Below are 18,984 nucleotides of genomic sequence, written 5' to 3' on the forward strand. Positions count from 1 at the left end.
CACCACGGGGCGGAACCTGCCCCGCCTGGACGTTCGGGTGGGAGATAAAGGGCGAACACTGGAGGTACTCGCTGCCAACAGCAGGTCAGAGCGGGGCGGCTCAGCAGCGATAAATAAAGCAGTAATAAAGCAGTAATAGAGCAGCGCTGCCGGGTACCGCTGTACGTTTGTATGAGCGCTGCCGCTCGGTCCCCGCGCGGTGAGGCCGGAACCGACCGCGACCAACGGCCCCGCACGGTGCCGGCACTTCCGCATCGACACGGACGGCGCCGCGCACCAATGGGACGCAGCCACGCCTGCCCCGCCGCCTCCACGTGACCGGAAGTGCCGTGCCGTACCGGCGCGGTGGTGCCGGCGCGGTTCCTCATCGCCGTGTGTCGCTCCGTGTGGAGCCGCCCGTCCCGCCCGCCCGGGGCCATGTCTCCCGCCATCGCGGCCAAGGATGGCGGCCGGCAGCGCCGCCCCGGCAGCCACCAGCACTGCCTGGACGTGAGGAGCGAGGTGCCGCCCTCGTTGGCGGTGTGCGGGGACGGCCCCGTGGGCGCCGAGGCCGAGGCGCTGCTCCCGCCGGAGACGCCGACGACTCGAGGCCCGCGTGGCTGCCGCGCGGAGCTGGGCAGCGTGCTGCTGCTGCTGGCGCTGTACGTGCTGCAGGGCATCCCGCTGGGGCTGGCGGGCTCTGTGCCGCTCATCCTGCAGAGCAAGAACGCCAGCTACACCGAGCAGGCCTTCTTCAGCTTCGTCTTCTGGCCCTTCAGCCTCAAGCTGCTCTGGGCCCCCCTGGTGGACGCCGTTTACCTGCGGCGCTTCGGCCGCCGCAAGTCGTGGCTGGTGCCCACGCAGTACGTGCTGGGACTGTTCATGATCTACCTGTCCACGCAGGTGGACGCGCTGCTGGGCGACGGGCAGGGCCGCGGCCCCGACGTGGTGGCTCTGACCGTGACTTTCTTCCTCTTCGAGTTCCTGGCCGCCACTCAGGACATCGCCGTGGACGGCTGGGCCCTCACCATGTTGTCCCGGGAGAACGTGGGCTACGCCTCCACCTGCAACTCGGTGGGACAGACGGCCGGCTACTTCCTGGGCAACGTGCTCTTCCTGGCCCTGGAGTCAGCCTCCTTCTGCAACAAGTACCTGCGCTTCCAGCCCCAGCCCCGAGGCATCGTCACCCTCTCAGGTACTGCCTGGATACCCGGCGTGCACACCACTACGAGGAAGGGGATGCTCCCTCCCTGAGCCCAGGGTACAGCGTGGTTCAGAGCCAGTCCTGTGAAGTGCAGGAAACTGGCAGAGATTGTGGCCTGAAGTGCAGAGGCAGCTGGGCATTTTCTGCCTGAAGAAGAGGAGGCTTTGAGGAGATCTCAGTGTGGCCTTCCAGCACTTGAAGGGGGCTTATAAACAGGAGAGAGCAACTTTTTATATGAGAGATGGTGATAGGACAAGGGGGAGTCACTTTAAACCGAAAGAGGGGAGATCTAGGTCAGATGTTAAGGGCAAGTTCTTTACATGGAGAGTGATGAGGCCCTGGCACTGCTGCCTGGAGAATTGGGGGTGCTTAGAACTGGGCTGGATGGGGCCATGGGCACCCTGAGCTGGGAGGTGTCCCTGCCTGTGGCAGAGGTTGAAGTGGAATGAGCTGTAAGTTCCCTTCCAACCCAACCGTCCTGTGATTCTGTCTGAGCTCCCAGATTTCCCTGGGCTGAGTGAGGGAGATCTGCCAAATCAGGGATCAGGCTGAGCTCAGTGCTTTGGAAACTTGGTTGCTTTAACTTCTCTTAGCTTAACAACTGTGGAATAGAGTACTGCTTAAAATAAAACAACAAAAGCTTTGTCTCTTTAAGGAGGCATTTTGGGAACATCTGGATGAAAGGCCAGAGAGAATAAAGCAAGTATCTTCTTCCCAGATGGTGAAAATGGTGTTGGCAGACATAGAGGTGATGAGGGGTTTAGTCTTGACTATACTTCCAGTCTGTAAAGGGTGGTCACCCTTAAATTGATTTGGGGGGATTTTTTTTCCCTTTAATTAATTGAACAGAATCTGATAATGCATCCTTATCTAATTGTTAGTCTAGGGATGCTTACTTCTCCTGTGTCTTGTCCGTATATCAGCAAGCACAGAGTACTCCTCAAAGTGCCCCTGCTGGATGGTTGTCCTTGCTTCTCCTTGCTGTGCAGTTCAGCAGTGCTGCCGTGTCTCTTCCCTCTCGCTGCAGCAGCGGACTGACGTCTTTCACTGCTGATGCAACCTGGGAATCACTCGTGTGCTTAGAGCTTCTTTTGTCTTTGCTTACCTTTGCTCTCCAAGGTGTGTTGTTGCTGTCTTTTTGAGTTTGGTTCTGCTTTTATAAGGGTTTTCTTAGAAACATGCTGCCTTTAAAAAAGTGCTAAAATCAAAGCACCTATAGAACCTGTCTGACCTGTGTTGGAGTATTAATCTGGGTGGAGTAAGTAAAGTAAATATTTCTGACATTGCAGTTGCAGGAGATGTCATTTTAGGGGAGCAAAACTGACTTGAAGATTCCTTTCCCTGTCCATGTGACTGTACCTCTCGGTTCACCATGTCTATGCTTGTGGAGTAGTAACTGTAGCAGCAGTACCACAAGGCAGCTGTGTTAGGCCAGGTGTGCCTCTGATCCTGGTGCTGACTGTCTCAGAGCTGGAGTAGAGCTGTAGGGAACTTCGCAGTGCAGGAAGGTGGCTGCTTTTCTGCCAGTTCAGCTCCCTGAATGCTTCTGTTCACTGAGTGCCTGTCTTATGGAAAGGACAAGCCAGTACCTCAGGACTTTGGCGCTTTGCTGTTCAAATGACTTATTTTATTTTTCCTTTGAAAGCTCACTGGGCAGGTTTGTTGATTCCTGAGCAGTTAGATACAGTCATATGAAAGCTTCCTGTAGCATAAAAGAAGAGGGGAGTTGCGGGAAGAAGGAGCCTCTCCAAGGCAGCCAAGTTTTATCTTGGCTACTGACTGCAGGGCGTGCTTTCTGCTGGGAGATGTCATTATGTCATTACTAAAGCTGCTGTGATGAAATGACAGCCCTTTTCCACACCTCGCTGATATTTTTATAACCTGCTCTATCCCTGGTTGAGTTTTGAAGTTTGGTTTTACACTGGCACAGTGGATTGTTTTCCTAGTGATAGTGTGGAGGCAGAGATAAAGCAGGGATGGGGACGGGTGGCACTGGTGGCACCAGAAATGCTAAAATACATCTACAATTAAAAAATATGGGTAATATGGGTGTATTTTTTGTTAAGACTCCTGTATGTGGCCTTGTAGCTAATTTAGCTATTGCTGTGTAGCACCTGGCAGGGCTGATGTGATCAGGAATATTCATGTGTTGATTCTCAGAGCTGTTTCCTCGTGCTGCAGTGATAACACTTATTTCTGTTGTCAGAGCGCTGCTCCTGGGTGTCCTGTGCATGCAGCAGCTGTGAGCAGCGTGGCTCCAAGCACTGATGTTTAGTCAGAAGATACTGTCAGGGTATTTAAAACAACAACAAACCAACCCCAACAACAATAGAGGAAGGAGCAGTGCTGGCTATGAGGTATCTCTTTGAAGATACTTTTGAAGAGGGACATATAAGTGATGTGGAAGCAGCAGGTGTTAGTTTGAAATGCCATTTTTTGTTTTAAACCATACGTGCTGGGGTACATCTGGAGCAGCCTTTCCATGCCTGCTTCCTCACTTGTGCTGCTTCTTCCTGCCAACAATGAGCAGCTAATGATTGATGAAACCTTGGTCCTGTCTTTACCCTTTCACCAGCTCTCACTTTCAGTTAACTTGAGGCTTCTGCAGTGGCTTCTGATCAGAAAGATGAAAGGTCGCTTTTGTTACACCCTCCTGCACGTGATTGAGTTCTTTCTTGCCTCTTTCACAGAGGTGGACGCTGGGACTATCTTATATCATCTCACCAACTCAAAGTGCTTGTCATGAAATGATGTTGTGCTTCATTACTGCTGCCTGCAAACCCACTGTTTAACAGATATCATATCTGCTTAATACAGAGTGCTTAAAAGACAGCAAATGCCGTATCCTCTTAAAACATCTCTTTGGGTGACATGGTGATTGCATAGGAGCTTTGGTCAGAACATCATTATGCTTGTTTGGCTGTAGATCTGTTTCCTTTAGTTGGTAGATACTAAATGGACTGTTTGGATAGTAGATATTAAATGGAGTAGAACTGGGGTGAAAAATGGTTGTGTGACTGCATGATGAATTAACTGGAGAGTGGTGGAACAACACTGGTTTTTCTCATCCTGTCATGTAACTATTAAATGTGTCTTTATTCTCCTCCTTTGTTCACTTCTGGTGGTTTTATGTGCAGCTCCTCAAAATGTTCCCTTTTCTGTTCTCTTTTCCATTGTGCTCACTGTGCTAATACACAGAACTTGAGCAAAGTGGCCCCGATTGCTGCCCTGTCAGAATCTCAAGCAGACGTGGTTCTGGATTGAGCAGAGAAGAGCTGTGCCTGCTGCTGTCTGTAGCTGTGTGCTTGTGCTTGTGCTTTGGTTTGTTGCTTGTTTTTACATGGGTCAGTGAGTAATGCCTCTATTCAATTATTTATTACTAGTTGTCCTTTATATTGTTGCAAAACGGCCATGCTTCTCCTACTTAGTAAATTGTTAATCAGATGTTTCTAGCAGTTGCTGGGAGAAATGTCTCTTTTCTTTGCTTTAGATTTCCTGTTTTTCTGGGGAGCTGTCTTTTTAATTACCACTACACTCGTGGCCCTTTTCAAAAAGGAAAACAAAGAATTAACGCCAACAAAAGAAGAAACAAAAGGCATCACTGATACATACAAGCTGCTCTTCTCAATAATCAAGATGCCAGCAGTTCTTACGTTCTGTCTCTTGATTCTCACAGCAAAGGTAAGGAAATACGTTTAAGAATGTTAGATGCCAGCATTATAAGAGGTTCCTCAGTCCCCGTGATGTAACTTGTATCTCAGCTTCGCTCATGGTTGTCATCGGTTCCAAATTCTCACAGAGTTTGGAAACACAACTGCTTGCACAACACAAAACATTTGTCTGAACATTTAAGTGTTTACCAAGCACTGAAGAGAAGTTTGATTGCAGTCTTTTGTTGCAGTAGTTTATTTTTAAATGTGCTTCGTTACAGTTAGGCTCTTTGTGTGGTCTGCAGTTAAAAGGACAGAAAATGTTTATTTTAACCTAAATCGTATTCCTGGAATCCACAGCTCAGTACAAACTAGGTTTCCATGGCATCCTCTTGGCAGTTCTGGATACCAGCAGGCCTTTAAGGTACGGGCATGATCACTGTTGCTGTGCTTAACGTTCCTGGTAGAGTTTTGGCATTGATGACAAGAATAGAGTGCAAGTGTAGAATTTGTTTCAGAACCAATTTGGAAATCAATTGACTTTCATTTCCAATTTGTACTCTGTTACATTTCTGTGTGTATTTGATACCAGGTGAACTTCGTTTCTAGTCACACAATGTCCGTTTTCCCTGGTTTATTTTGTCTAACTTATGTTGCAGGTTGGATTTTCAGCAGCAGATGCAGTAACAGGACTCAAGTTGGTGGAAGAGGGAGTACCTAAGGAGCATCTGGCTCTGCTGGCGGTTCCAATGGTTCCTTTACAGATAATACTGCCTCTGATTATCAGCAAATACACAGCAGGCCCGCAGCCGCTGAACACGTTTTACAAAGCTATGCCTTTTAGGTAAAAGCACACAAACAAAACCTGATTTATTGAGCAGTGGTGATTTGTGTATTCAGATCAAGTGTTGGAATTGCTGTGTAACTCTGACTTCATAGTAAGTTGAGCTCTGTCTTGTGCCTCAAAGGTGATGCACGTGCTGACATGTGAGGGAGTGCAGTGTGCTGCGTCCTCACGACATGAATACAATAGTATTGGAGCAGTGTTTTCCTGCTCTTACTCGATGTCAACAGTGCCCTGGTCATGGACTGTTCTGACTAAATTTAGGACTTGGTGTAATTTAGTGGTGATGTAAGAGAGGCTCATTGCGTTGGTGAGTCATTGGGAACATCTGCTAGATGTGTGCTTCACTGAGATCTCTGAGAATAGAAGGTGAATTAAGTGGGTATAGACTGAGGAGTTGTCATTTGTATTGAGTATCTTAAGTGGGAGTTTGCTCATGGAATTCTGTAGGAATTCCAGTTCTGGAGCAAGCCAAGGAATCCAGCAAGGTACTCAGTGCTTTTATTTAGTAGATGGATGTTTGATCTGTGACATTAATTACTTGATTGTACTCCAATGTAATTACGTATGCTTTCATTAACATAAAAATAAAATAAAATAAAATAGGTTGTATATTGGGTGTTGCTTCCTACAAATTTCTGTCTGAGGGATGGGAGAGAAGTTAGTATAGGAGGTCTGGCAGTGTCACAGTGATAGGGGAGAGAGAATTGTTGAGGTTTAAAGTGTTTATGATTTCAATGCTTGTTAAATATCAAATAGGTAATTATATACAAGATAGTTCTAACTAGATGTCAGCTGTTTCTATTTTAATATATTTTATATGCACAAGTGTTTGATAGTTGTTTTGTATCAAGGTACAGAAATGTGGGCAGAATCACCTGACGTACACGTTATCTATCTTATTCCTGCAGATTACTTCTTGGGTTGGAATTTGCTTTTCTGGTGTGGTGGACTCCTAGAGTAAGACATGAAGGAGGATTTCCTATCTACTACTATGTTGTAGTACTGCTGAGCTATGCTTTACATCAGGTAAGGTGGGAAGCAGAGGAGGACAGGGGGGTACTCCATATCTAGAGGACTAGAAGTGCCATGAACAACTTTTGTTCATAGGGAGCGATCTGTTGTGCTGTATGACTGGACCCATTTCTGTGACTTGATGCGAGCATCACAAGCAACTTGCTATTAGTAGAGAAATTGAAAGAGTGATTTCTGTTGTGCTACTTTAACCTGTTGAGTTTATTTTTGAATCAGTGTTGCTGAAGTCAAGTAATCACTTGAAACAATGTTTATGTTAGGGCTTTTATTGTCATTGTCTGAACTGGGAACACCTTACTGCCCTGTGGGTTTTTATCCCTCCTGCAGATCTCTCTGTACAGCATGTATGTTGCAATAATGGCTTTTAATGCCAAAGTCAGTGATCCACTGATTGGAGGAACCTACATGACGCTCCTCAATACTGTGTCCAATCTGGGAGGGAACTGGCCATCCACTGTTGCACTCTGGCTTGTTGATCCACTCACGGTTAAAGAGTGTATAGGAGCCCAGGAACAGGCCTGTGGGAATGCACTTGAGGCAGAAGTAAGTTTGGAGGCTGTGAAGGTCTCTATTCAATTATTTCTTGGTAAGATTGTTTCTCAGTATTTCTTGTTCCCCTTGGGAAACCTGTACAGTGCATTGCTCACACTTAAAAATTCTCACTAACTGAACTGATTTTTCATGTCTGGTAAAATTCAGTCTGTTTTTATCTGTGCATTGTTCACAGTTAACACCTTCACCAAAGATTTCTGCTTGCAGAGTAATTGTCCCTTTCTGTCTTAACTGGAGAGAAAAGCTGATGGTGGAAGCACTAGATCAGTGCTGCATCCTCTGCAGTGTGTGGAGGCTGTAGTTGCTGAGTAAACTTTTCTCAGCCTGCAGCTGCGTAAGTATGTGCTGTGTGCTTGGCGGGCCCCAAGTCACTGCAGCTTTGTGGCAGGTTTTAGTTCAGTCTGTCTAGAGCCTTCCTTGCTCCATATACCTTGGTACCTTCTACCGTGATGTTACTTTGCTGTCTTTGATCTCTGCTTTCCACATAAAGCTGAGCAGTGTGGCTGGCTGCCTTCCCAGTTCTGGGGAGCCCTGTGGAAGAGAACAGAGAACATATTGTGCTGCTGTGCACGGATCAAACAACAGCACTCACAGCTGCCTGGGATGCTGGGTTTCAAATTCGCCTCCTTGTGAGCAAATGAAAAATTTTAATGCAACTGTCTGGACATGGAGGAGTGGAAGTGTGTGTGGGGTTGTGTTGTGTGGTGTTTTGTTCCACACTTGTAATTGAGATTTTAGTCTTGAATGCCTTTCTGTGCGTACAGGACTCTGGGATGTGGAGGTCCTCTAAGCACGCAGAGTGTTCAAATGAGTTATGTTTGATTTCTACATGTGGAGCTGCAGTTCTGACTAGTTGCAGTGGAGAAGCTGCTTCTGCTTACTGTGCCTTTTCAGCGTGCATCCCAGCTTGCCTCTGACTAGGTGCCCTGCATCCTGGCATCTGTAGCACTCAAGGCCCTGCTCTTTCAGCTCATTCCTCCAGTGCTTTTCTGCATCCTTCCAGCTGGCAGTGTTCCCTCACTACCACTCCCTTCTTCCTCCTAATCTGATTCTGACACAGCTCAGAATCACACACATGCTGGCAGAACCTCTGTGCAGAGGATTGCTTTATCTTGGGATCATAGCAGTAATGAAAGATGAATAATAGCAGGAACTGCCATGTACCAAGCACTTATCCCCTCAATGAGTTTTTAACTTTCAGTTCAATTAAGAAGCATCCCAGGCCTGTTTTCTTCAGTCATATACTGCAGGCTGCTCGCTTTGTGCTGTGTGTTTGTGGGTTCCCTGTGTGAGGTGCAGGGTTGTAATTTCTAAAGAAGCAGTTTGATAGGAATTCTCTTTTTCAGCCCCATGAAATTAAGAATCATTTCACCTCTTTATTAGAGTTTACTGCTTTGGCCAATAATCTCCATTTCTCAAATGTTTTATAACAAAGCTTCATTGCTTCTCACACTAACTGCAAGCTCAAAAGCCTCTCCCCTTATTTCTGTAAGAAAAAGAGGAAGATTTATTTGGTTAGAATCGTGAAAGAACAACTGAACTGTAACTATCCAGTGCGTGCTGCTTGCAAGCCTTGTGTTGCTGCATCTGCCAGGCAATACTTCACACCTTGCCTTTTCCTTCTGCCTTTCAGCTCTGCACAAAAGCCGGCGGTTCCTGTGTCACCACCCTGGACGGTTACTACGTGGAATCTGTCGTCTGTGTCGTTCTGGGGTTCGGTTGGTGGTTCCTGCTGGGACCAAAGTTCAAAAAGCTGCAGGATGAAGGACAGTCTGCATGGAAGTGCAAGAGGACCAACTGATGCTGTTGAAATACTGGATGGACTCAGAGGTGGTTTTAGTTTTATTACAGAGACGTATCCCATAATCAATAAACAGGAATACAGTTATTTTTACACGCCAAGTTGCTGAAAAAATGCGTGGCTGAAGCAGTGGTATGTGTGTATGTGATACCACTTACCTTCCCAATATGAAAATTCAGGTTCAGAGTGTAACGATGAGAAAATGGCACCCATGTACTACACAGCTATCCCCATGCTCTAGCTTCAGAGTCGTGGCTTCCAATAGAATCAGCCTCTGAGTTTTCCATGTGGTAACTACAGGGAAGCAAATTGTGCCACGTTTATCTGAACAGCAGCTTTGTTAGCTGAGTTCCAATCCTTACTTTGCAAACAAACGATGTGGTGCAGGCAGTGGAGCAGGGGAAGGATGCGAGAGGCGTTTGGCTGGGAGCTTAAGCACATCGTACTACAGAGTTCATTGTGGGAAGAGAAACGTAACGTGTCTTTGGGCTTTGTTTCTTCTCACCTTCTGAACTGTAACTGCGCCTCAGAGGATGAATTAATGTTTCAGAGATTCTTTTAAATGTATTTTCTGGCTTTTATAAGCTTTAAAGATTTATAAGAAAATATTTTTATAAACAAAGTTACATTTGTTTAATTTATTATTTCCTCTGTTTCAAAGCATTTTGATTTCTTGATGAAAGGGAAGCAGGACCTGGGTAACGCACAACACTCTGAGCCTTCAGTCCTGGCGGTGCAAACTGCCCAGCGTAGGGCTTAGCACATAGAAGACAGGCTTCGAAAGGAGAGGGCTCGCAGCCCCTCTGGAGGCAGTCATTTGGATGGGTTTAACTGACAGTGCTGGTCCCTTTGGTGCTGAAATTTGAAGATAAGTTGGGGAGCAAAAAATGTCTCTCATCCCAGCTAGGGGTAGGAAAAGAGGATGGTGCCTTTGGAATTGACTTGGTGATGATGGACTTGCCAAATTCCTGGCCAGCTGGCATCCATCCTGCTCGTGGTTAGGGCAGGCAGGGGACGTGGTGTGCTCCGGCTGCTGAGAAATCGTGCTGATCCTTTATAGCGGAGATTTCCTGGTGCATTAATGAAGAATGACTTCTCTCTTGAGTGCCTTAGTGATGTACAGCAAGTTTACTGTACTGCTGGAGACAGGGCACTTGTGAGGTGATGGATGTATATGGTACATCGTTTAAAACAATTAAACATGCCTCTGAAAGGTACGTGATCTGCTTTGCCGTGCTCTGTTTCTCGCCTTGTCAGCACTGGAAGTGTTGCACCATAAGCTTTGTGCTCTGAGCTCCTGCTGGGGCACAGGCTGTGCACCGTTTTGTTCCTGTATGCTCCAGAAAAAACAAAGCTGGTAGCAACTGGAGACTGGAGGGGCACAGGGGTGTGCACTGAGTTCATACGTGATGTAATGAAGGTGCCAGAAGAGGAAACGGAATCCATCCATGTTTCAGTTAACTTTTACGCTGCAGCTTTGATGCTGTTTCTGGAGGTGCTACTGTAACCTGCTGGTCATAAAATACATCGGGAACTGCTCAACTGATACACAGCTGAACTCCACGCAGAACATCTCCAATGTGGTGATGGATGTGAAGTGTGACAGCGGTCGTTCAGTTCCTACCGGGTTAGCGCTGTTCGCTCAGGCTGCCGGCAGCTGATGGTGCCGTGCGGTGCCGGAGGGCTGCGCTCCGTCCGGTGAGCTCAGAGCGTTGGGTACGGGCAGGGAACGACTCTCGTCGGGGCGGCGCTGCGGGGCGGGCATCGCTGCGGGGCGGAGCGGTGGCCATGGCGGAGCGGCGCGGCGGGGCGGCGGAAGGCCTGGCCCGCCTCTCCGAGTGGGCGGACGCGCACCTCGGCCTCGTGCGGGTAACGGGGCGGCGGGGCCGGGGTCGGTGCTGGCGTCGGTGTCGGTTCGGCCCGCGGTGTCTGAACGCCGTCTCTGTCTCCTCTCCCCGCAGAGTCTCAGTGCCGGCGTGGCGGTGGCCGGGCTGCTGGTGCTGGCCAGGAGCGTCCGCATGGTGAGTGCGGCGGAACGGGGCTGCGCAGCGCCGGGACCCCCCGGGGCCGCCCCGCAGCTCACCGGCACCGCACGGCGCTGCTGCTGGATGGCCGCCCCCTGCCGGCACCGCACGGCGATAATGCGGCTCTCGGGGCCCTGCTCCCGTCCCTCCCCGGCTCCGGTGCGTCGGGTCCCGTCCTGCCCCGTGGCACAAGGCAATGAATCCCTGTGCACTGCTCAGCCCCGCTGCCCCATGGAGCTGCACTTTGCGGGTTGGCAGCTTTTGTGCTCTTCCAGTGCAGTGCTCAGGATAGAATGGCACTGGGCTGCGAAGGCCCACAGTGCTCATCCAGCTCCAACCCCCTGCTGTGTGCAGGGTCACCAACCAGCAGCCCAGGCTGCCCAGAGCCACATCCAGCCTGGCCTTGAATGCCTGCAGGGATGGGGCATCCACAGCCTCCTTGGGCAACCTGTTCCCAGTTCTTCCCATCGGTGTGCTGGCAGTGCGTGCCAGGCCTCTGCAAAGGGTTTCCTGCAGTGAGAGCTCTGCAAGTTAATTAAGATTCTTAATTGTGAGCTCTGTGCCATCCCAGTGCATCTTTCCCCTCTGTCCCCTCACAGAGCAGTGGCTTTGTTCCTGCACTGCAGCTGTTAAGCTTTGTTTCCCTGCGTGATCATATAACTCTCCTTTGAATCCTGTTATGAACAGAATCTAGTATCAAATTCGGTCATCTTGTGATCTTTTCAAAGGTGCACAGCTGCTTTTGTCCCTCTCCTGTTTACTCCCTTATCAAAGGCCGTGTTGTTCTTTCAATCCTCCACTCTCCCTTTGTTGTTGCTGTGCCTGTTCTTTGCTGGTGTCTTCAAACCCTTCTTGGCTTCCTTTCCCCCACTCTGGCACCATCTGGACCATTCCTTAACCCTCATTTCACAGTGAATCAAGTTGACCTCAGCACGTATTGCTCGAACGCATCCATTTGTTTCTCTCTCAGCCTTCGTGCCCATACCTTGTGCTGCACACCCTGCAGAATGGGGAGCGTTCCTGAGTGTGAGAGATGCTGTGCCTGCAGCTCATTGCTGCCTAACAGCACAAATAATGGCCAAATAATTGCACAGGTTGGACTGTTTGTAGAAGTTGGATTTGACTGAAGCTGCTTTATGTCTATTTCTTTTTTAACACTTGCTCTTCTTCCTGTCAACAGACCACAAAGTTCACGAATGCTTTGGATGTTCCTGCGGGCTTCATACAAAAGAACGTGAAACTGCGTGGAAAAGTACATCGTGTCACTGAGAAGGGTCTGGAAGTTGAGCACATTCCCATTAGCGTTCCTTTCATCACCTCGATACAGAGAAAATGTAAGTAAAAGTATGTAGAGAGAAATGGAGTGCGCACAGAAGGAGGTCAGGAGTTCTTAAATCCTGGGCTTGGAAGCTGGTGGTCAGGAATCAATGGAGCATGAGGCGCTGTGCCTGTATGGAGGGCGGTGCTGACACACACATGAAGTCACAGTCTGGCTTTGCCCTTTGGTCTTCCCATACTGTACAGGTGGGAAACTGAGGAATGGGAAGGAGTGAGGAGAGCTCTGTAGGAAGAGCTTGCTGGTGCTTTAATAGCAGGAGCATCATTGCAATATATTTCTGGCAGCAAAACTCAAAGTATCCAGGCAGTTCATTTGTTTGCATGGCTCCTTTCATTCCAGGGAGAAAAAACCCTGGAATTTATTTATTTTTTATAAAGTCTGTGGGAATAGACTCATAAGCAACAGCTGAGGCTGTGTGCAAAGCATGACAGCTGACTTGCCTGCTGCATTTGGTAAAGGAGCGCTGTGTCTGCACCCAGGGCAGTCCGAGGGTCTCTTGCTGGTGAGACTGGCCGGCGTGGAGCTGACCCCCGAGGGCACAGAGTGGATCCAGAGGGAGCTGAAACCCTCCCAAGTGATCTGGTTCCAGCTCCTCGGGAGGGAGCACTTGGCACTCGAGTGCCTTGTCATAGTAAATAAGGTAAGTGTGGTGGTAAGAATGACTTAAATCTGCACTGTGGGGTCTGACTGTGATCATACAGTTATCTCAGAACATGAGAACGTTATTACTGCCATTTCATAGAGTTATAGAATGGTCTGGGTTGGAAAGGACCACAATGATCATCCAGTTTCAACCTCCCTGCCTCAACCAGCAGACCAGGCTGCCCAGAGCCACATCCAGCTTGGATTAATAGTCACACAAATCTGAAGTGATGTATTTGTCAATCAGACTCTGAGATGAAGGTATCTGTGGACCAGTCTGGCTGCAGCGTGCGGCTCAGGTGGGCTTAATGTTCAACCCACTCAGTGCCTTCTCATAGCCCTCTTGCTCAAGTACTGTTTTAAAGGTCAGCTGAGTTTTGCTCAACTCAGTTAAACATGTTAAAAAGCGTTAAAAGTTTCTTTCCGTGTGAGCATAGATTCGATGAGGAGTCAAGTCTGTACCTCCATGGCAACACGCACCTGTGCATGCATGCACTGCTGTGAGGGGTAAGGGAACATGACATTCCCTGTGCTGTTCTGTAGGGCCGATTTTCCAGCGTGTGCTTAAATGAGGAGGTCCTGAGAGAAGGGCTTGGAAGAGCAGCGAGCATAGAAGGACTGCAGCACGATTCTCACCTGTTCTGGGAGCTGCACAAAAGACTTCTCCGAGCAGAGCTGAAAGCCTTGAGGAAAAACAAGGGCATATGGAAAGAAGAAAGCTTCTCCGAAAGGCTTAGGGGTCGTATGAGCAGCAGTAACTTCATGCAGACACTGAAGTGTTTTGTGAGCTGGTTGAGAAGCAAAGTTTAAGGATGGGGTGGGAGGCCGGATAGAAGCAGGGCAGTGATGTGTGTTACCTGCTTCGTGTACAGTGTAAACTGATGCAAACAACCCCTGAACTTGGGGGTTCCTTGTCTGGAGCTACAAAGTGTTGTCTCATTTAATCTGTATGGGACAGAAGCGTGGTTATATTGGGCGGGACAGGAATGGAAGTGGTGTTAAGCTAAACTGTTCCTCAGCATCCTAAGTCACATGTCTGGTTCCCCCTGCTGGGGACCCCACAGCTGTGAGCAGCAGGATGGTTTGTTTCCTGATGGTTCTGGAGGTACCTAAATCGGGTGGACAGAAACCTTTTGGAATGGGAAAAAGGGACCAGAGCTCGCCAAGAACTTGTTCTGTTTTTCAAAGCAGTGTGACGTGTACACCAGGTGTGGGGCTGTAAATATTCCCCAAATAAAGGTTGCATTCCTTACGTTTGTTGTGGCTTTTTATGTACCGGACAGCTGGGCTTTGTGTGCCATCTCCCTCACTCTTAATGATGTGAGTGAAGAACTTCATGCATTTTTCTGTGTATTTCCTAAAGGAGTGAGACACCGGACAGTGAGCTATAGCAGAATTCATCGCCACGAGCCTCCTTCAGGCCGAGACAAAGGGCTGTGCAGGGGCAGGGCTCTGTCTTTGAGTTCGGACCTGTCCTTAATGGTGCTGCCCGCGTGCGGTAACAGCGGCCGCGGTGACAACGTCGATCCCACCAGGTGCTGTTGGTGCTCTTTCCTTTATCAGCCCGGGCTGAGCCGTGAGAACAAAACCGAAGCATCTCCTCCCCCGCAAGATAAAAGAATAAGCACAAGCGCCGAGGAAAGGAAAGAGCCGTGGCTGTGCGGGGTGCTGCGGTTCGCGTGTGAGGAGCCGCACGAACGATCCCAGCTGCGAACGGGGCAGCGCCGCGGAAGATGCGGGAGCCGAGGGCGGCGCTCCCCGCAGCAGGTGCCGCCCGCAGGCGGTCGGGCTCGTTGGCTCTGCCCGCTGCTCCCGGTGAGGGGGAGGGCCGGGGGCTGCGGCCGCAGCGGGGGCCCCGCGGGCACACAATGGAGCAGGTTGAATGGGAGCGGGCTCGGGGCCGCCGCAACACCGGGGCTGGATCGTCGGGCGGCGCTGCGCTGCGGGGCCGGAGGGCGCTCCGCTCCGGGCCGGGGCGGCTCCGGGTTTGCCCTGAGCTCCGCGCCGGAGGGCGGGCCGGGCCGGGCGGCGGCGCCGTGCGTTTGAACCGGGGAGAGAGCGGGTCGGAGACGGCGAGCTGCGGGGCGTGCGGGGCTGAGCAACCGGGGGGCGGGCGGCGGAACGGGGGGAGCCCGCGAGGAGCAGCGCGGCGGCCGGAGCTCCGAGAGCTGCAGGAGGAGAGGTGCGGGTTTGTGCCGGAACTTTGGGCGGCCGGGAGGTGGGGGGCGGCAGCACGGCGGGGGGCGGCAGCACGGCGGGGGGCGCTGCGCCGCCATCGGTCCCGCGGGAGCCGCGCCGGGGGAGTTACGGCCGGGACGGGGCGGCTGCACCGGGAGCTCCGTCTCGTGTCCCGGGCTGAGCGCAGCGCGTCCCGCTGGGAATGAGATCCCGGGGGGTCGCCGCCGTCCCGGGGCCGCGCTCGGGTCGTTCGCAGCCGCGTCATCCCCGGCGCTTCGGTTCCGACGGAGCGAAGTGTCGGAGTGAAGAGTTGTTGAACTCCGGACGGACGGAGACGGCCGAGGCCGACGGAGCGGTCTCGGTTCCTTTGTTTAAGGAGCGGTCGTGAGGGGCTTTTACTCGGCGCTGGGCGCGTGGCCGCGAGCTGCGGGGCTGCGAGTGGAGGAACAGCGCGGGTCCCAGCGGGCAGAGCCGGGCCGGGGGCTGCGAAGGGCTCCGTAGGCACCGCGAGCCCGGAACGCGCCCACGAGAACCTTTTGTTTTTAGGTTGATGCGTTTCTTTTCTGTTATTTCACGAAGGGGGGTTGTTTCGGGGAAAGCGCATCTGCATCCACTGGCAAAACGATGCGAGTGATGAGAACGATGGGACGGGTTGGTTGCAGCCAAGCTGCAGGTGCCTCCCGGCTTTACCCACCCGCCCCGCAGCGCTGGGACCAGCCGGCGGTTGGGGGGACGCGGCTCCTCCATGGAACCACGCCGACTCTGCTCGGAGGTTGCCTGGGGAATTGATTTAATGCCTCGGGCCTTTCATGCCGTGAGGCAGCGTCCCGTGATGGCTTTGATCAGATGGCAAAGCCAGGGCAGCAGCTACACGGCAGCTTTCTTCTTCCCCCTCGTTTTTATTGCGCTTAAGGAAGCGTGGAAGTTAAAAGGAGAAACGTCTGAATGCTGCAGTCTGTTGGCTGGGCTGCCAGAGAGCTGCTGTATTCCTGGGGCAGCTTCCCTGCCTGTGCCTTCAGGGCAGGTCGGACTGCAGGTGGCATTGCCTTGTAGGGGACCAATGAAACTTTTTCCTGGTGTTCTGGACTCATTTGAATGCATTGAGATGAAGGTGCTCCGTAAGCACAGCTATGGTGGTGGTGTCCTCCTGGTGTGACTGGATGCAGAGCAGGTTGTGAGCAATCACCCACTGATAAACAGGAGGGGGAACAGCTGTTTATGAGGGTGGGCAGTGATAGAACAAGGGGGAATGGTTTTAAACTGAGACAGGGGAGGTTTAGGTTGGATCTTAGGAAGATGTTTTTCGCTCAGAGGGTGGTGACTCACTGAACAGGTTGCCCAAGGAGGCTGTGGATGCCCCATCCCTGCAGGCATTCAAGGCCAGGCTGGATGTGGCTCTGGGCAGCCTGGGCTGCTGGTTGGAGACCCTGCACACAGCAGGGGGTTGGAACTGGATGATCATTGTGGGCCTTTGCAACCCAGGCCATTCTGTGATCCTGACCACTGCACTGGAAGAGCACAAAAGCTGCCAACCAGCAAAGTGCAGCTCCATGGGGCAGGGGGGCTGAGCAGTGCACAGAGATTCGTTGCCTTGTGCCACAGGGCCAGAACTGTGCTTGGGATTAATCTGTCTGTGCTTCCCAGGCCACAAGCAGGAGCTGCTTCCACTGCAGCGCTGCCGAGGTTGGCTGGTGTTGGTGCAGACCGACCAAACTGCCAGGAAGTGTGTGTGTGCACTGTTTGTTTTAGAAAACCACTCTTGCTCTCTGTACCAAAGGTGGTTTCCTTGTTCCAGTTTCCACAGACACCGAGGACCTTACCATTACTTCAGAGCCCGCTCTCTGCTTTCCCAAGGCTGCCATACATGTGGCCTTTTTTAGGACATCTGGCTTTACAGAAGCTCCATTTGGTTGTGCCTGGTGGATGAGTGATGTGGATGTATCCAAGAGATGGGAGGGCACCACAAGGGTGGGGAGGTGGGAGGAAGCAGCCACCCCTGCATATAGCCACTAGCAGAGCCTCCTCCAGAGCGGAGGTATGGGGGTGTGGAGGAGAAGTGGGTTGAGGTACTGAGAGAGTTTTGGGGCAGACACCTGTTGCAGTGCTCGGAAAAGCTGGGGATAAAATGTTAAGGATGCAACATGTGCTATGGTGGGGGTGTAAGGCTATAGGTGAGCACTGCAAAACCACTTCAGTTGTGTTTGGCCACATGTGTTAACACAGCGTATGGTTCCTGGCAAGTCTCTTCAACTTGAAATAAATGAAGGCTGCTTGCAAGAAGTTTCAGGTGGAGGCAATGTGCCGTGTGAAGGAGCACAAGCATTGGGGCAGGCTTGATTTATTGGAACTGGCACAGAGTTCATGTGCCTGTGCTCATCAGGCAAGGCCAAGCGTGTCACCGAGTGGGGTGTAGGATGTGCTGACTGTCTGCTGGGGGTTGAAGCAGGCATTGCTGAGCTCATAGGAGCGTGCTTCCTGCGTTCCGTGCTCACTCCTAGTCCCAGCGATGGCAACCAATTTGGTAGTGAACCTGTAGGCAAAAATGGAAGCATGTTTGCAGTTGCCAGCGTTAGCACTTGATGACAAATGCTGAAGTTCTTTTGGAGGTAGCAGCCTTCGTCCCTGCTCCTTGGGGTCTGCATCTCAGTTGGCGAGTAGCCCCATATTGTGCAAGATGCAAATAATCTCTGCCCATGGCTGCCCGTGTTGGCAGAGGCCCTTCCCAGGCATCTTGTTTTTATCTTTGTATTTTATCAAATAGTTTGAATTATTGTGTGTGCTGCCACGGCTTCATAGGTTGTAGTAACAGCGGGAGCAGCAGCTGAAATAAAACATTTCCCATTTCAAATAATGGTCTCATAGCGTGTTACCAGTGGGTCTGAAAATGACTTGTCTGGGCTACCATCCTTACTCTGAGCTGGGTGCTCCCGGCACCACCTGCTGTGCTGGCTGCTGCCTGCCTTCTGCAGGGTGTGCCAGCTAGTCTGCAGAGGAGGAGTCCTCAAAGGACTTCCCTTGGGGGGAGGAAATGCCTACCTCCAATTCTAGAAACAAAGTTGTAATTTTCCCAAGCCATTCTAGGTAAGAACAAAGTAATCTTACACTTGGTGTTTGTTGCTGTGACTTTGTGCCTTCAGAGCATCATTTCACTGCTGGGATGGCATGTGAAATCTGTTTTCACAAGCTCTTAAAGGTGTCATTAGCAGCTGTTTGGTGGATTTCTTGCTGTGTTCAATCTCTGCCAACATCTACTCCTTTCTCTTGTCTTTCATGGTTCACCTTCAGGCAGAGGTGTGCACAGAGGTGTGCACGGTGAAGGGATGCTCACCAGGTCTGTGGCTGAAAGCAGAGCTCAGTGGGCTCTTGACAGACCAGTGTTCTGCTTGGCTGGCACCGGAGTGGTCACAGTAGCACCCTCAGAATGAACAGTGGGAGTTTTTCTTGGCTTCATGTGCTGCTGTAGTTCATTGGGACCCTTGGGAATGCATCTCCATCCAGCACTGAGGACAAAGCTGGATGTTTCCCATGGGACAGTTTGTACCTGGAGATCTAAGGCATGAGCAAGGTGTCTCTGGGAGCCTGTGAGCCGCTGCCTGAGGCCAATCATTTCTGTGTGCTTTGGGGCCATTGGTATTGCTGTGGGTGGCTCTTAAGGCTGCCAGTCCTGGCTGTGCTGTTTGTTCCTCTGCCTGCTCCTGAGGGAGTGCTGGTTTTATCCCATAGGAGAAACTGGAGA

General features: G+C 50.9%; 3 protein-coding genes across 12 annotated transcripts in view; all 3 read left to right on the forward strand.

Annotated features, from left to right (window-relative positions):
• Positions 1–329: 329 nt before the first annotated feature.
• On the forward strand, positions 330–10,282 carry SLC33A1 (solute carrier family 33 member 1). Of its 2 annotated transcripts, XR_014933451.1 has the most exons (7): positions 330–1,174; positions 4,674–4,864; positions 5,194–5,257; positions 5,493–5,677; positions 6,589–6,706; positions 7,040–7,255; positions 8,898–9,158. XR_014933451.1 is itself a non-coding variant. In XM_085513444.1 (6 exons), exons 1-6 carry the CDS (start codon positions 418–420, stop codon positions 9,063–9,065), a joined length of 1,635 nt encoding a protein of 544 aa, XP_085369570.1. In that variant the 5' UTR covers positions 330–417; the 3' UTR covers positions 9,066–10,282. The 2 variants fall into 2 exon arrangements, 1 of the variants encoding a protein (XP_085369570.1); XM_085513444.1 differs by lacking the exon at positions 5,194–5,257 and having other exon boundaries at positions 8,898–10,282.
• Positions 10,283–10,487: 205 nt separating this feature from the next.
• On the forward strand, positions 10,488–14,322 carry MISO1 (mitochondrial inner membrane subdomain organizer 1). Of its 2 annotated transcripts, none has more exons than XM_085513445.1 (5): positions 10,488–10,763; positions 11,027–11,086; positions 12,270–12,423; positions 12,908–13,068; positions 13,614–14,322. In XM_085513445.1, exons 2-5 carry the CDS (start codon positions 11,084–11,086, stop codon positions 13,878–13,880), a joined length of 585 nt encoding a protein of 194 aa, XP_085369571.1. In that variant the 5' UTR covers positions 10,488–10,763; positions 11,027–11,083; the 3' UTR covers positions 13,881–14,322. The 2 variants fall into 2 exon arrangements, with proteins under 2 accessions (XP_085369571.1, XP_015727666.2); XM_015872180.3 differs by lacking the exon at positions 10,488–10,763 and adding an exon at positions 10,832–10,934.
• Positions 14,323–15,117: 795 nt separating this feature from the next.
• Positions 15,118–18,984, forward strand: part of PLCH1 (phospholipase C eta 1) — a 77,308-nt gene continuing 73,441 nt past the window's right edge. For all 8 annotated transcript variants that reach the window (XM_085513702.1, XM_085513701.1, XM_085513703.1 and 5 more), the window contains exon 1: positions 15,118–15,252. The gene's annotated coding sequence lies outside the window, so the exon portion shown is untranslated. The remainder of the gene's footprint in view (positions 15,253–18,984) is intronic.

Source organism: Coturnix japonica, chromosome 12, assembly GCF_054131305.1.
Source record: "Coturnix japonica strain WE chromosome 12, WE-NBRP24, whole genome shotgun sequence".
NCBI classification, from domain to species: Eukaryota; Metazoa; Chordata; class Aves; order Galliformes; family Phasianidae; genus Coturnix; species Coturnix japonica.

Excerpts from the sequence above, each read along its gene's own strand:
- SLC33A1 (XM_085513444.1), top strand. The coding sequence starts at position 418 with ATGTCTCCCGCCATCGCGGCCAAGGATGGCGGCCGGCAGCGCCGCCCC. Across the intron at positions 5,678-6,588 it reads TACAAAGCTATGCCTTTTAG|ATTACTTCTTGGGTTGGAAT; the intron begins GTAAAAGCACAC and ends TTATTCCTGCAG. Across the intron at positions 7,256-8,897 it reads GGAATGCACTTGAGGCAGAA|CTCTGCACAAAAGCCGGCGG; the intron begins GTAAGTTTGGAG and ends TCTGCCTTTCAG.
- MISO1 (XM_015872180.3), top strand. The coding sequence starts at position 10,854 with ATGGCGGAGCGGCGCGGCGGGGCGGCGGAAGGCCTGGCCCGCCTCTCC. Across the intron at positions 11,087-12,269 it reads TGGCCAGGAGCGTCCGCATG|ACCACAAAGTTCACGAATGC; the intron begins GTGAGTGCGGCG and ends TCCTGTCAACAG. Across the intron at positions 13,069-13,613 it reads GCCTTGTCATAGTAAATAAG|GGCCGATTTTCCAGCGTGTG; the intron begins GTAAGTGTGGTG and ends GCTGTTCTGTAG.